This window comes from Delphinus delphis, chromosome 8 (genome assembly GCF_949987515.2).
Source record: "Delphinus delphis chromosome 8, mDelDel1.2, whole genome shotgun sequence".
NCBI classification, from domain to species: domain Eukaryota; kingdom Metazoa; phylum Chordata; class Mammalia; order Artiodactyla; family Delphinidae; genus Delphinus; species Delphinus delphis.
This window is the reverse complement of record NC_082690.1, coordinates 61,077,063-61,094,122: the sequence shown is the minus strand read 5'-3', so window position 1 is coordinate 61,094,122 and position 17,060 is coordinate 61,077,063. Positions and strand designations below refer to the sequence as shown.

The 17,060-nt window shown below is 44.4% G+C and overlaps 1 protein-coding gene across 2 annotated transcripts in view; it reads left to right on the top strand.

Moving 5' to 3' along the window:
* Window positions 1-2,432: 2,432 nt before the first annotated feature.
* Window positions 2,433-17,060, top strand: part of RNF121 (ring finger protein 121) — an 82,316-nt gene continuing 67,688 nt past the window's right edge. The window contains exons 1-2 of one of the 2 annotated variants that reach the window (XM_060018356.1): window positions 2,463-2,502; window positions 3,405-3,437. Coding sequence is in view for 1 of the 2 variants with exons in the window: in XM_060018354.1 (XP_059874337.1) it covers window positions 2,440-2,502 (63 nt within the window). In the remaining variant the exon portion in view is untranslated. Of the gene's footprint in view, window positions 2,503-3,404; window positions 3,438-17,060 lie in introns of both variants that reach the window. The other variant, XM_060018354.1, reaches the window with a different exon arrangement.

Below are 17,060 nucleotides of genomic sequence, written 5' to 3'. Positions count from 1 at the left end.
AGGAGGATCCCACATGCCGCGGAGCAGCTGGGCCCGTGTGCCACAACTACTGAGCCTGCACTCTAGAGCCTGCGAGTCACAACTACCAAGCCCATGTGCCACAATTACTGGAGCCCACGCGCCTAGAGCCCGTGCTCTGCAACAAGAGAAGCCACCGCAGTGAGAAGCCTGCGCACAGCAACGAAGAGTAGCCCCCGCTCACTGCAACTAGAGAAACCCCACGCAGCAACGAAGACCCAATGCAGCCAAAAATAAGTAAAATAAATTAAAAAAAAAAGAAAAGAAGAAAGTAGTTTATTAAGTCAACATAATTCTAATCAGAATTCCAGCAGAAGTTGCTGGCAATCACCACAAAGTTATCAACCAATAAAGGGTCACAAATTGCTAAGACAATTCTAAAAAGATGGATCAAAGAGGTGGAGAACAACTCTGAAAAGAATTACAAAATCACAGTGTTTTAACATATGGTCTATAGAAACAAGCAAATAGATTCCAGAAACAGACTCATATAAATGGGAATTTACAACCTGTTAAGTTGACTGTAAGATAGAGCACGATTTTGCCAGAAAAAGATGAAGTAATAAATGGTGTTCAGAAAACTGGTTCCCACCTAGAGGGATGGGATAGGGAGGGTGGGAGGGAGGCTGAAGAGGGAGGGGATATGGGGATATATGTATACATATAGCTGATTCACTGTTATACAGCAGAAACTAATACAACATTGTAAAGCAATTATACACCAACAAAGATGTAAAAAAAAAAAAGAAATAAAGAAAACCGGTTCACAATGTGAAGAAAAGTAAAAGCAGATCCCTACCTCATAACATATTTTTAAAATTTTACTCAAATGGATCAAAGATGGAAATATGAAAAATAAAGTAACACAAGGTTAAAATACAAACGACTGACTGAAAGATATTTGTAACACATATAAACTTGGATAGTATGCAGAAGTACTTTTATTTTATTTTATTTTTGTAAAGAGGATTTGGGGACTTCCCTGGTGGCACAGTGGTTAAGAATCTGCCTTCCAATGCAGGGGACACGGGTTCCATCCCTGGTCAGGGAACTAGATCCCACACGCATGCTGCAACTAAGAGTTCGCATGCCACAACTAAGGAGCCCGTAAGCTGCAAACAAGGAGCCTGCCTGCTGCAACTAAGACCCAGAGCAACCTAAGAAAATAAAAAAAAATTTAAATTAAAATAAACAGGATTCAATAAAATAATTTATGTAAATACAAAGGACAGTGCCTGACACTTAGTAAGCTCTAATAAATATCTGTGACTAACCTTACCTTATAGATAATATTATTAGGAATGCTTTGATAATATGGAATTAGCTGAGTTGAACTGGGGAAAGGAGTTGTGAGAATGTTCCCTGAAGCTCAAAAGTTGACAGTCCTGGTTAGGAGGCAGGGGGTTGGAAATGAGTTAGGAAGCTATAAGTCGGGGTGCAGCATAGTGAATAAGGTGTACAGGACGAGGGTAAAGGTAGGAGCTGGGGACGCAAAGTGTGGGCATAGGAAAGAGTACGGAGCTGTGTGAAGTGGATCCTGAGGCGTGAGAGCCTAAGAAGCAGTTGGGGGCCGTGCAAGTCCCGCAAGGCTCTTCAGCTCTCAGCTTCGGAAGCCTAAGCCGCTACTTCCACGGCTCCTCGGAATGCGCTGTTCTGTCCACTTCCTGGATGGTCACCCTTCCTCCCTTTCGTCCATTCCCCTCCCCATCGACAACCCCAACGACCCTCACCCGGGATAATGGGCCTCGAAGAGCCACCTCTGCCTCAGATCCTGGGCCACAAACCCATTATCCTGCCAATTCTGCTCTCTGACCTCCGCCTTCTGACCCAAAGCGCCACTCTTCCGCCTCCCGAAGTCCGTGAATTCGTTCTGGGGCCTCAAGAAGCCGCTGTTTCCGGAAATGACTCCCACCTAGGTAAGAAGGCATGTGCTATTGCCAGGAAAATACATTCGGTGGTTTATGTATATTTCACTCCTTACAAATCTCCTCTAGAGAGAGCGGAATTTAAACTTCCGGGTCAGCTTCCATGCATTCTAGGAAATGTAGTCCTTAGTCTCCACGCTTCACTCCTGTTGCCCAGAGTGAGGGAGCGTCGCGAAAGTAGACGGTTTAGGGACCCTTCTCTTTGGCTCTCCAAAGGGGGAAATTGGTGAAATAGTTGCACTGAAAATAATACAAGGCCGATTTCTCATTTTCCAAGAACTCTCCCCCGCGGAAGGTTAGAAGTGTACGGGATCCGTCCCTCCTTGACCTTTAAGTGGGTAGCAGGTAGATGGTCTCTTAGTTCGCCTCAGGTCTCCGCCTGTCTTGGTGTCCCGCCCCCTCTGCCGGAGCCTGCACCGCCGATTGGCTAGGAGCACTTGAGCGGCGGAAGCAGCTGGCTCGCGCGGGGCCTGCGGGGAGGGGGAGAGTTGTGAAAATGGCGGCGGTGGTGGAGGTGGAGGTTGGAGCAGGTGCTGCCGGGGAACGGGAGTTGGATGAGGTAAGAAGAGTTAAGAGTCGAGGAGAGGAGAGACCCAACCTGAAACTGAAGGGAGGGGAGGGGAGGTATCGGAAGTGGGGGTCCTAGGAGAGATGGAATTCTGAGAGGGAAGGAGCCAACAGGAGACGGGTGCGGGGAGGGGGAAATCTGAGGTACCCTGGACTCCAGGACTCAGGGACTCGGACGCGGTCGTGGGGCAGAAGACTTGCAGTAACCTCAAGGGTGGAGATGGAGGACAGGAAGAGAAGCCAGAGGGGTTGGGGTGTTAAGATTTGGGATTATTAGGTGGGGGTCCTGGGAGGATTAGAGGGCCGCCAGGTAGCTTGAGTTGGAGGGGCGTGGGCTCCTGCAAGGGAAAGCCGGGTTTTACTGAGGGAAGAGACTCTGTCTAGGTTTTCAGTGGGGCTGGGGACGCGGACCGCGGAAGAGTGCTTATCTACTAGTATTAGGGCTTAGGGTTATGTTTACGTAAGAGCTCTTTACATTCTAGAACTTTGTACATAATGTGGGCTCAGTAAAGTTTTGGTCATCGAATGATAGAACGAATGGATGCATGGACAACTGTATATCGGAATTCACTCATTCACTCACTTAACAAACAACAAGTATCCCCTTTGTGCCGAGTCCTGGTCTAAGTGCTAGGGACCTTCCCATTGAAGAGCTCACAGGATGGTGGTGGGAGACGCATAAGAAGACTAGTCATTGCATCGGAGGTATAATGGTGGGACTGAGAAGAGGGGACCAATTCAGTTTGGGCTAGGGAAGGCTTCCCAGAGGAGATGAGTCTTAACAGATAAGTGATTCTCTCTCCCTCTTTCTTTTTCTTTCTCTTTCTCTCTCTCTCTCTCCCCCCCCCTCACTCCCCTCTCCTCCCACCCGCCTCCCTTCTTCCCTCCTTCTAGACTTAGAAGTTCTTTGAGAGTGAGCTCTTGAGGGTATATGTCCCCTTTACCTACATAACAGGCATTTAACAACTGGTGTATTCAATTACCAGTGGTCCTTGAAGGAAATCACTAGGAGGAAGGAGACATTGAGTTTGAAGGAATGAAGGGACAGCACTGAGAAGCAGAGAGAGGTGAGAAAGGAAAGGGAAAAGATTCTGAGGCCAGAGGTACATTCATGGCTAGGGGTGCTTGTGGTTTTGCCCATGACAGCATATGGACGGCAGGGAGAAATAGGAGAAAGGGGATTGATTGTTGGGGATGGAACCAGTGGGATCTCTGAGGGATCAGAATCTTAGAGGCCCTGGCTGTGTGTTGGGGGTGAGGATTGGGGATGAGGCCCAGAGAAAGAGAATAGAAGTCGACTTGAGAAGCAAAAACTGTTGTTTGGTGGTGGGATGACTTGGAGGTTTTGGTATACCTGTTTGGGAACATTAAGGTGGAGGGGAGGAGACTGAGAAACTGGCAGGTGGTCAGAGCAGGGAGAGATTTTTAAAGAAGCATTTTAGACCCATATCTTTCAGTCACTAAAGACCAGGGATGTTTGGATGCCACTTGGTTGGTGAGGTGTGGTAGTCGTGGAAATGACTTCCAAGACCCCTTTCAGCTTTAAGTTTCTGTGATTATGGTTGGTTGTAGTTCAATGAGATATATTTGAAAGTGCCTTGAAAAAGTAAGTACTGTATTTAAGTTATTATACATGGTTTGTTAGTCATGGGCTCTCCTTTGGGGGGGCAGATTTCAGTTACATATATCAGGGTTCATTGAGATAAAGAGCAAAAGTTTTGGCAAAGGAGAAAAGAACTTAAAGTTTTGATGTTAAACATTTTTGATTTTTGCTTCTTAGCTTTTTTTCCCTTATTGTTTTAAGAACTTAAGAGCTTCTAGTATCATAATTATACTTCCAGAGAGTCATGTCTAGAGGTCAACTTTATATGTAACCACTAGCATTTATCCCAGAAACTTCTGTTCTTTGTTTCATTTACTGAGAAATAATATAATCTGTTGTCTGAAAATTCTGTGTGGATGGTTCTATCCTTTTCCTTGTGTGTTTAAAAAAGTAACTTTGAGAAGCAGGAACAGACATCCCTTCAAGCTCAAAAAAAAGGAGGGGTGGGCAGGGGTATGGTCTGGCAGACATTAGTTTATGAGTTTCTTTCGATACTTCTATCTCCCCAGCTGTTTCTTAGTAGCCTTAACTAGTGAAAGAGAAGGTGAAATCCATCCTTTAATTTGTAATTATGGGGGTCTACTGTGTTTTATGCACTGGGAATCCAAAGATGAGTAAGACAGGATCTTTACCAATTTATAGTGTAGAGAAGAGACATGCAAATGGCCCACTGCAATACTAGATAATTGCTGTAATGGAAGTGTGTAACAGATTCAGTGGGGCACAAGAGACAAGCACTCAAGTCTGCTGGGGGATTCAGTGAGATCTTTATGATGGAGATGGATTTGAGTTGAAAAATTAAAGGTTAGGTTTATAAAGAAGCATATGGCATCAGAGTTGCTCTCCTGTAGTACCTTCTGCTTGGTAGAGAGACTATTGTGGAGCTCAGATTATAAAAGAGTAATGGATAGCCTAGCTAAGATGCAGTAGGGTACTCCTTGCCACTTCTTTGGAAAGATTGCAAGCTCTGATTTGTTCTCTAGGATATCGGGCCTGTGTTTTCCAATATCAGATGCCGTTAGCATGATGACTAGTCTGGAATAGCAGCCATCAGTTTATTTATGTTCCTTTTGTCCGTTTCATTATTACTTTCTATAGTATTTAGTTAAGGTAATTAAGGCTTTGCTCACTACTTCTGTTTTTGAGAGGAAAAGAGCTACCAATAGAAAAGCCTGCTGTTTATTGAGCCCTTACCATAAACCAGCCCCTGTTTAAAGCCTACATTATCTCATTACTGACAGCAGCCCTGTGAATTAGCTGGTGTTTACCGCATTTTATAAATGACACTGAGGCAAGAGAGGTTAAGTAGCATTCCTAGGATTCCACAGTTTGTGAGGGGAAGTGCAGATTCCATCCCAGGTCTGCCTGTGCTATACTGAACTAAGTTTTACACCGCCATACTATACTGAACGCCTCGGTTCCATTTCTCATGCCAGACTCATCTTACCAAAGTAAACTACCTTTTTCTTAATATACAAAAGTCCCATCTCCGGGCTTCCCTGATGGCGCAGTGGTTGAGAGTCCGCCTGCCGACGCAGGGGACACGGGTTCGTGCCCGGTCCGGGAGGATCCCACATGCCGTGGAGCGGCTGGGCCCGTGAGCCATGGCCGCTGAGCCTGTGCGTCCGGAGCCTGTGCTCCGCAACGGGAGAGGCCACAACAGTGAGAGGCCCGCGTACCGCAAGAAAAAAAAAAAAAAAGTCCCATCTCCAAAATGTGAAGCAGCATTTCATTCCTGAGAGATTCAAAGTGGGGGTTAACTAAAGGAATATTGGTTTTTCTACACAGGTCGTTTAATTTACCTATAATTTGATTCTGCTGAACCCCTGGTCACGGGGAGTGATGAGCCCAGTGGCAATTAGGGAGATGAGAGATGGGTCTAGCCAGCTCAGGCTAGGGCTAGGTATTAAACGCTTTGATGACTGGCTAAGTTCTTCAACTTGCTAAACCACAGGGTGCTTGAGAATGTTAGGGAGGATAAAGCATGGGTACCAGCTTGGAGGCCCAGAAGCAGACCTATTCTGGAGCCAGTGAGTTCCTTCTTGAAGGGGGACCTGGCTAACCATGAGAAGAATTGGAGGCATCATCTTGGCACAGAGAGCTGGTTTGGGACCTAAGGTGAAAAAGCACTTCTACATCCAATCAGGGCCAGCCTGCCTGCCTGGCTAGTGCCTGTGAATTCCGAATGTGTCTACTCCCAGTAATTGTTCATCTGCCAAAATGATGTGATATCATGCAGAGTAGTGAGTAGTTTCCAGCTCAAGTTCAAAGCAGGTATCTCACCCTACAGCTAACTTGAGTTATTATTGCCTTTAGTGTGTAATTTGCCTCTTCTGGGCCTTGTTTTATTCTTGTTAAAAGAGGAGATTGGAATAGATTGGTTGTTTTTAAACCTTTAGTCATGAAACCCTTTATTCAAAAAAAAAATCTCACTTTGAAGCGTTGTGGTCCTTGAAGGGACTCAGAACCCCTTGAGTATCTCAAGCCACACTTTGAAAATCAGGGAGCTTTCTCTTACTGCCAACTGATTGGGTGACCCTACTTTATGTTCCTTCAGCCCCCCTGTACTTCCTGTAACCCAGCTCTACCAAGCATTATTTTAACTGTCTGTCTTCCCCACTAGACTCTTAGCTACATGAGAGCGGAGTCCAAGTCTATCTTGCTCATTGTTGCAGTCCCTTCACTCAGTATGGTGCCTGGCATAAAGGTGATTATTATTTTTGAGTAGTGGTAATAAGCTCCTCTCCTTAGTAGTATGTGCTTTTTTATTGAATGTTTACAGCATCCCTATGAGATTTGAACTATTGGACTAAGTCATGACTAAAGCTCTAACATACTGTGTACCATGTTTCTGATTACCGCCAGGTCTTTGTTTGTGCTGTCCTGTCTGCCTAGAGTACCTTTCCTTTCCCCCATGTCTTTCCAAATCCCACCTGTACTTTAAGCTTCTAGCCCAAGGCTCTCTTGCTTTGTAGAACTGTTCTGATTTACAATGATATCTTCTTTCCTTGTGTTTCATAGTTTTCCTCTGTGTTCATTTATCAATTCATCAAACTTTTTGGAAGCACCTTCTGTATGCCAGGTACTGTGCTATGCTTGATCATACCAAGATGGGTAATGTGTGATAACTGCCTTCAAGGAGTTCACAGACTAGCCTGGGTGGAGAGAGAGTGATAAATAAGTACAAAAATGTGTCACAGGTGCTGTGTCAGTGGAATATGTGTAATGGGTACATCAAGGAGGAAGTAGAAGTCTGTTATATCTTCTCAGGGAGGCTGTAGAAGTTCCCATCCCATGCTTCTTCAAAGTAGTAATCTTGGACTGTTTTGTTTTTCCTCCTGTGGGTCTCTCCCTGTAGACATTTGATAAATGTTCCTTGTTTCCAGGGATTTTTTTCCTCTAGGAATTCTTGGTTAAAGCCAAGATCTTATTGAGGGATTGACGCATGTGTGACTGAAGTTTAATCTTGGACATCTGACCATATATCTTTGGATTTTTTTTTTTTAAAGATGTGTAAAATGAGTAGTAGCATAATGTAGTGGGGAAAAAAACTAGAGTAGTAAACAATAGACCTAGATTCTAGACTAGAAATAGCAGATTTTGTTTTGTCGCAGAGACAGCCAAATGATAACAGCTGCTTAGAAGGTTGTGTTGAGAAGGATTCTGAGGCCAGGGTTCAGCAGGAGAGTGCTAAAGGTGAAATGATATAGAGTACTTACTCTGTGCCAGGTCCTGGTGCCAAGTATTTTATATGCATTGTCTAATTTCATACCACAACCTTACAAGGTAGGTATTATGATGGTTATGTCCATTCTTCAGATATGGAAACTGAGGCATAGAGAGTTTAAGTAATTTGCCCACTGTCACACAGCTAGGTAAGTGACAGAGGTAGGGTTCAAATCCAGGATGACTCCTACATCTGTGCTTTTAACCACTCTGGGCAGTGTGAGTACTGTATGCTTCCCATACTGTCTTATGTTAGACATTTCTACTATATAAGTGTAGGACTTCATTTACAGAGGTGATTTGACTGGGGTAACGCTATTTGTCAGTCTCTCCCATGAGACCGAGTTCTCCTTGAAAGCCCTATCCATCCTTATATCCCTGGTGCCTGACATAGAGTATGATTCAATAAATGTTTGAAGATGCCAACTCATGAAAGATTCCATACCTTAATTCTTTTTTTTTTTTTTTTTGCGGTTCTTGGGCCTCTCACTGTTGTGGCCTCTCCCATTGTGGAGCACAGGCTCTGGATGCGCAGACTCAGCGGCCATGGCTCACGGGCCCAGCTGCTCCGCGGCATGTGGGATCTTCCCGGACCGGGGCACGAACCCGTGTCCCCTGCATCGGCAGGCAGACTCTCAACCACTGCACCACCAGGGAAGCCCCATACCTTAAATCTTCATATGTGAAATGATAGGTTTGGACTAGATGACCTTCTAGAGGTTTCCCGCAGCCTTGAAAGTCTTGGATCCCAGGATTTTACTGTGCCTTGTGTTTCCTACAGTTTCTTTTGGGTACTCAGTGGATACTAGGGAATAACCAGATGAAGGTATAATTATTATTAATAATCTGTGCAAATAATCTTGGGATGAGAGAAGAAAAAAATGGTGATAGGGAAGTTATACACAAAAAGGCCTACATGTAACCTCCAATTCTGTAACCTTTGTCTTTTTGTGCAGTCAGAGTCTCATACTCTGGCAGACACCCTATTTGCAGACAGTCTTTCCTTCCCATTTGGTTTCCCATTATAAACCTCCCATCCCCAGCTCTTTTTTTAGCTGTGCCACACAGCATATGGGGTCTTAGTTCCCCGGACCAGGGATTGAACCCACGTCCCCTGCATTGGAAGCGTGGAGTCTTAACTACCGGACTGCCAGAGGAGTCCCTCACTCTTACTTTTTGCAGTCATTTGTTTGGTTAACCCATTACTTAATAACTCATCTACTTCCAGAAGGAATTTAAGGTGTCCTCTGGTCAATAAAGGAGGGTAGGAGAGAGGAAGAAAAAATGAAGAGGAATGTTCTAACTTCTTGAGTGCAGGGACTATCGTTTTCATCTCTCTACATTCCTCAGTTCTTGGCGCATAGCAGACATTTGTTGAATAAATGAGAATGTTTGTAGATATGGATTCTACTCAGGTTTAAGGAAGTGTTGACTAAATTGCAAAGGTTAACTGATGTACTCTGTTCCGGCAATAACACAGTAGTGCCTGACAGTACTATTTGCTTATAAACTGCTTATGAAGCATTTTCGTTTTTAATTAGTGCCATATTCCTCCTTACCAGTGAGTCATAGGCACAGTATCTGAGGACCTGCTTTCCGCCCCAACAGCACTCTGTATAGACATCTATCAACACTTACCATGTTGTTTTGTTTGTCTCCCCCATCGCTCAGTGAACTCCTTGAGGGGACAGAACCATACCATTTTTCATCTCTGTGTTCCCAGCACCTAATCTCTCTCAGTGGCTAGCACAGAGTAGATATTCAGATGCTTATTGAACTTGAATCCTTTTTTTAAAAATAAATTAATTTTATTTATATTTTGGCTGCGTTGGGTCTTCGTCGCTGCATGTGGGCTTTCTCTAGTTGCGACGAGTGGGGGCTGCTCTTCGTTGCCGTGTGTGGGCTTCTCATTGCAGTGGCTTCTCTTGTTGCAGAGCACGAGCTCTAGGCGCATGGGCTTCAGTAGTTGCGGCACTCAGGCTCAGTAGTTGTGGCTTGTGGGCTCTAGAGCGCAGGCTCAGTACTTGTGGCGCACGGGCTTAGTTGCTCCATGGCATGTGGGATCTTCCCGGACCAGGGATCGAACCCGTGTCCCCTGCCTTGGCAGGCGGATTCTTAACCACTGCACCACCAGGGAAGCCCTGAACTTGAATCTTAAATCTAGTCCATCCACCCATGTTGAACACTCCCAGCAAGTGATCACCTCGTCTGTGTTTAAATCCCTCTAATGATAGGGAGCTTATCATTCTGTGGTCAGCCTGTTCCCTCTTTGAATTCCCCTGTTGCAATATTCTTCATACTGAGCTAGAATTCTTATTTCTGTAGCGTCACCTTTTTAGTCCTCCTTTTCCAGATCCTGCTTCTTTGCATCTTTGACCCATGGAGGCACATGCACTGACAGAGAATGCCTCTGAGGAGTTTAGTCTCAGTCCACCTGGGGCTATTTGTCCTGAAAGCTTACTCCATGAAAGCCAACCCAGGATAAGCTATCCAGCATCATTCCTCTTCTCTATTTTATTTTTGTGTTTTCCCTTCTTGAAGTCATTTGTTATCTCTCTGCTCCTCAGAGGAAAATCTGTAGGTAACCATAAACTCATTAGTTCCCTCTAAAGTGCAGCTTTCCCAGGAGGATGCTGAGTTATGACCATGGGGCTTTTGGTCCTGAGCAACTAGGGAGAACCAGTGGGGAAAGGGGAAGCTGGAAGCAGAGAGCGTAGCCCTGCCAAGGTTTGTGTTCCCTCTGCCCTCCTTCCCCCTTCCCAGTAGGATATTCTCAATAACTGAATGTGTCTGTTACTAAGGAGGTCTCCAGTGGCATTTTATTTTCCATTGCCCATAGGATTGAACCCAACCTCTTCCTGAGCCTGTCATTTAGCGCCTTGCAGAAGCAGACTTTTCTCCTTCTATTCTAATGATAACAAATAATAGCTAACTTTTTTATTGCATACTGGTATAATGCCAGGCATTATACCAAGCATTTTACATACATTAACTCTTTTAATTATATTTTAATACTATTGTCTTCACCTTCCGGATCAGTGAAAACTGAGGCACTGCCAAGTAATTTATTCAAGGTTGGATAGCTTGTAAGTAGACTTGGGATTTGAACCTGGTGATGTGACTCCATGATCTCTATTGCTGGCGTACTCTATAACATGGATTTACTGTTTTCAAAATTCACCATATATTTATTGAGCATTTAATTTTGCCAGATACTTTATTTGGTCTTGGGGATTCATAAATGGTTAAAGAGACTATCTGTGCTCCAAAAGAGTTTATGGTCTAGTGGGGAGAGGGACCCATCAAGTGATAATGACGATATAGTGTGATGAGTAGAGCTATATACAGGTATCACAGGTGCATGGGAGGAGTGTGAAAGTGTATTTGGGAGAGTTAGGGGAGACTTCAGAGATGATATGTCATTGGGCTGATTCTTAAAGGAGGGATAAAGTTTATCATATGGCTAGGAGGCCGGTTTACACCAAGCTAAAAGCACATATATGAAGGAGTGGAAGCATGATATCTTTAAGCATACTATTAAACATACTATTCTCCACTAATTAAACATTTAGTGATACCTGCTTGCTTTGTGCAAGCTACCGTGTTAGGTACTTAGGTTGAGAGGAAAGACGCTAATTCATGTTTCATACCTTCAAGGAGCTTATACAGTTCAGTTAGAAAAATAGTACATGTAGTCCAGTTGGAAAGGCTATAATTATAAAATAAGTTCTAAATACCTTATCAATTGGAAAAAAAAGTGCTATTTGGGAAGTAAATCTCATTGGAGGGGTTAGGGAAGACTTCGTGGAGAAGGAGCCACCTGATGATTTAAATTTCACTATAGAGAGCATCAGGAATAAAGGCCCCAAGTAAATGTGAGAAAGAAGGATGCGTTTGGGGAATCAGCAAGTAAGAGAGGACTAAGTACTAAATCTAGAAACATGGGTTGGAGCCAATATGAGGTTGACTTTATTTTATTTTAAATATTTATTTATTTATTTGGCTGCACTGGGTCTTAGTTGTGGCACGTGAGATCTTTCGTTGTGGCGCGTGGGATCTTTTGTTGGCGGTTCGTGGGCTCTTCACTTAATTGTGGTGCATGCACGGGATTCTCTCTAGTTGTGGTGCGTGGGCTCTAGAGCATGTGGGCTCTGTAGTTGTGGCACGTGGGCTCTCGAGTTATGCTGCACCCTGCAGCACGTGGGATCTTAGTTCCCTGACCAGGGATGGAACTGGCGTCCCCTGCATTACAAGACGGATTCTTAACCACTGGAGCACCAGGGAAGTCCCGAGGTTGACTTTAAACACCAGGTTGAGGAGTTAAGATATATCCATTCATTCCTTCAGTCAGCAATTATTGAGTGCTTGAATATGCCAGATATGGTGCTGGGGACACAAACATGGAGACATGACTCCTGCTTTCAGGGGGCTAATAGTCACATAGGGAAAGACGGACATGGAAACAAATGATGGTAGTGTATTATAAGTATGTGTTATGTACTGTGGTGACAAAGGAGGGAGTGATTAACTCTGCTTGGGGGAATCATTAAAGACTTAACAGAGAAGATGCTTGAGATGGTTCTTGAGGAGTAAGTTTGAGTTCAGTAGGTAGTCAAAAGTCTGTGAGGTATGGAAGAGTGGTCCAGCAAAATGAAAAGATATGCAAAGGCTTGGAGGCATTAAACAACCTGGAATATTCTGGGAACTGTAAGAATGCCTGCATTACTGGAGTATAGGTTAAATGTAGGGGGATAGCAGTGAGTGATAAGGTTGGCGAGGCCTTTCTAACAACATAAGAAGAAGCTTGGGCTTATAACATGTTCAGATCTATGTCTCAGAATGATCAAGTCTGGTGGAAGTGTGGAAGTTATTTTTGGAGGGCTCAGCTTGGGGAAAGGAGAAGAAATTAGTTGGGAAGTACTGCAGTCGTCTAAGAGATGGTGGGGGGCTTCCCTGGTGGCGCAGTGGTTGAGAGTCTGCCTGCCGATGCAGGGGACACGGGTTCGTGCCCCGGTCCGGGAAGATCCCACATGCCGCGGAGTGGCTGGGCCCGTGAGCCATGGCCGCTGAGCCTGCGCGTCCGGAGCCCGTGCTCCGCAACGGGAGAGACCACAACAGTGAGAGGCCCGTGTACCGCAAAAAAAAAAAAAAAAAAGAGATGGTGGGGATCTGAGCAAGAGCAAAGGCAGTGAGGGTGGAGAAAAGTGAGTGGCTATAAAAATATTAAATAGCAGTGCTTCCACTGTTTTTTTTCCCTTTCCATTCCACTCCCTAATTCATTCACTCACACATTCATCAAGCATTTATTAAGTATGTAATCTGTATTGTTTATTCATTCTTCCCCTCTTCAAATACTTGTGACTTCAGGATGTCAGGAATATTCCTAGGTCCAGTAATTCAGCAGTGAACAGGACAACCAAGGTCCTTGCTCTTGTGAAGTTTACTTTCTAAATGGGGGAAATGCAAGTAATGAATAAGTAATAAGCAGGATAACTCCAAATGGTGATAGGTGCTCTGAGAAAAGTAGGGTGATAGGATAGAGAACGACTAGAGGAGAGGTGCTACTTTTAATACGGTGGTTTATGGAATGCCTCTGAGGAGGTGATATTTGAACTAAGACCTGAATGAAGAAGACTTAGCAATTTGAAGATTTGGAAGCATAAGTGTGTCAAGTGGAGGGAGAAGCAAGTATAAATCGGTGGGAACGAGTTAGGCATGTCTTGGGACCAAAAAAGAAGGCCAATGGGACTGAATTATAGTGAGCAAGAGAAAAATAGTACCATATGAAGTCAAGGAGTTTATAGCAGAGTCAGATCTGTAAGGCCTTGTAGATACTGCTAAATTTGTTGAATTTTATTGAGAGTACAATGAAAGTTTTGGATGGTGTTAAAAATAGGAGTGAGGTGAGCTGATTTGCATTTTTCAAAAAGGTCTTTCTGGCTGCTTTGAGGAGAACGGATTGTAGGAAGGCTTTCGAGGAGGGTAGTTAAGAGACTATTGCAGTAGTCTGGGTGAGAAATGATAGTTTTGGAGTTTGGGGGCGGGGCGGGTAGGGTGGCAGAGATGGAGAAAAGTGGATGAAATTAGAATATGTTTTGAAGTAGAGCCTACAAGACTTGCTGGTGGATTGGATATGGGACGTAAGGGAAAGAAATAATCAAGCTTGACTTTCAGGTTTTATGAATTTGTTTTGCTTTGACTTGTAGTTGGCAACACCATGGCTGATGTTATTGTGTACTGAAACAGGATGGACTGGGAGAAATTTTTGTTGGGCGGTGGGGAGGAAATGCAGAAAAATTTTGGCCATGTTAAGTTTGAGATGGCTACATAAACATCTAAGTGGTGTTGTTAATTAGGCAGTTGGAAATATGAGCTTAGAGTCAAGGGAGAGGTCCGGACATTGGTCTGGGTCTCTGAAGATCTGGCTTTTTATACTAGCTCTACCACACGGTTGTTACGTGATACAAGTCAGTACGACACTCTGAGTTGCAATGTTGTCAGCTTAAAGTAATAATGAAGTTATTTGTTATGCCAGCCTTATGTATATGGTGGGAAAATCCTTTTCATTCATTTATCCATTCATCAAGTATACCCTGAGCATTTACAAAGGCACTGCCTTAGCTGTGAAGGATAACGAAGACATAGGCCCTACTCTCAGGCTGCTCATAGTCCAGTGGAAGAGTTAGTGAAATAAGCAGATGTAATAACTGCTGTAATACAGAGAAGCACAGAGCTCTCTGGGAGCACAGAAAATGGTGGGAAAGGGATCAGGAGAGGCTCCCCAGAGAAGCAGCACTTTAGCTGATGTGGAAAATGACTAGAAATTAACCAGCCAAGGAGAGAGGCGGAGGGCCCTCTAAGCAGGAGGAGCAACATGTGCAAGGTGGGAGGTGAGAGGGAGAGAACAGCACTGACAGGTCACTGTATAAGGTATAGTATTATTGGAGCATCCAAGTAGGAGGTGGGGCGTAATGAGGAAGTAGGAAGACTGGAAAGGGAGGCAGGTATAAGATCATGTAAGGCCTTATATGCTATGCTAAGGAGTTTGGATTGGAGAAGGGATTAAAGAGGCAGGGAATGGTGGCTCAGTGGTTAAGAATCCGCCTGCTAATGCAGGGGACACGGGTTCGAGCCCTGGTCTGGGAAGATCCCACATGCTGCGGAGCACCTAAGCCCATGTGCCACAACTACTGAGCCTGCACTCTAGAGCCCGTGAGCCGCAACTGCTAAGCCCGTGTGCTGCAACTACTGAAGCCCACGCTCCTAGAGCCCATGCTCTGCAAGAAGAGAAGCCACCGCAATGAGAAGCCTGTGCACTGCAACAAAGAGTAGCCCCTGCTTGCTGCAACTAGAGAAAGCCTGTGTGCAGCAACAAAGATCCAACGCAGCCAATAAATAAATAAGTAAGTAAGTAAGATGTAAAGATGATAGCCAGAAAAAAAAAAAATAATAAAGAGGCAGGGAAGACATACCTTAATCCAGGCAAGTAGGGCTTCCAGACTTTCTAATTCCAAAGTGCATGTGCTTTCCGGTGTATTATACATAGTGCAGGGGAGCATATGTTAAGTGCCAGGCAGACTGGAGTCAGATCATGGCCTTGTGTGGTCACAGGAGAGGTTACTCTCAATGCTGTCGTGGAGGGCACTGTGTGGCCTACTGAGGAGTTCTTCCTTTCTCTTATAGGCAGCATTGGCAAACCAGAAGATTTTGAATTTGAGTGACACAGTGACTAGCAGGAAGGGCATGAAGTTGAAGGGCCTAGATTATGTTTGTAGCTTGAATAGTATTATAGAAAGGAAGAGATGTTAGAGACATTTCCTGCCTCACTGACCTAGGCCTTCTGGTGCAACGAGCCATGTTCTTCAGTTTTTCCTTCTCCCCAAAGCTTCCTTCAGTCCTATTTGTATTCTGTGTTAAGTTTGGAAAGTATTTACTGTTGGCTATTAATGATCACGAAGGATTTCATGTTAGTGCTTAAGAGGAAGAGTCACTTTCTAACTTAGAAACCACAAAGGATGGAGCACCTTTGCCAGCTGTACATCACTGATGTGGTCCAGATACCAGCCTGTCTCTCTAGATCAAGTTTGAGCTCCTTAAGGAGAAGAAAGGGCACTTCAGGCAAAGCCAGCATGTCATTTAGTGCTGTCATGTGCTTGATATCTCCCACTGGCTAAGGGAATGGAGGGAGGGGGCCAGTTTTCTAAGTAATAGAGCATTTTGATGACTACTTCTGAGCGTGGGCCACTGCAAGAATGGCTTATATAGAAGTTGCTTCTTATTCTCAGAGAGCAGCAGCTGTCTCAGGGGTAACTGGTAGTAGCCAGTATAAACAGGTAAGTTCTGTTGGTTTCAGATGGCTTTCCAAGTTCCTCTGGATTCTTTTGCAACATCATCCCCACTGTCTGTTCAAGTGAGAGTTACTCAGTCTCTGTGTATTTCCAAGGTGTGTGCTTTGTGTCTAGCGCTAGGTGTAAAGTGTGAGGGAGATGCTGAATGAGTAAGGCATTATTCTTTTTTAAAAAAATAAATTTACTTATTTATTTTTGGCTGTGTTGGGTCTTCGTTGCTGTGCATGGGCTTTCTTTCTCTAGTTGCGGAGAGCCAGGGCTACTCTTCATTGCGGTGCACGTGCTTCTCGGTGCAGTGGCTTCTCTTGTTGCGGTGGCTTCTCTTGTTGCAGCGGCCTTTCATTGTGGAGCATGGGCTCTAGGCGTGCGGGCTTCAATAGTTGTGGCTCATGGGCTCAGTAGTTGTGGCTCGCAGGCTCTAGAACGCAGGCTCAGTAGTTGTTGCGCATGGGCTTAGTTGCATGTGGGATCTTCCTGGACCAGGGCTTGAACCCATGTTCCCTGCACTGGCAGGTGGATTCTTAACCACTGCACCACCAGGGAAGTACCTAAGGCATTATTCTTGTCTTCAAAGCAGTTAATGTTATGTAACATCCATTTAACATTTATTGAACACATACAATGTGCCAGATTACGTGCTAGTTCTTTGAAATGCAAAAATTAGTAAGAATCAGATGATCCTCAGACCACTTAGGATTGCTAAATGGGAAAAAATATTTGCAAACCATATATCTGATGAGGGACTTGTGTTTGGGATATGTAATGAACTCTTACAACTCAACAAGAAAAAGATAAATAATCCAATAAAAAATGAACAAAAGATCTGAATACACCAAACGATCTGAATAGACCTGTCTCCAAAGAAAATATATA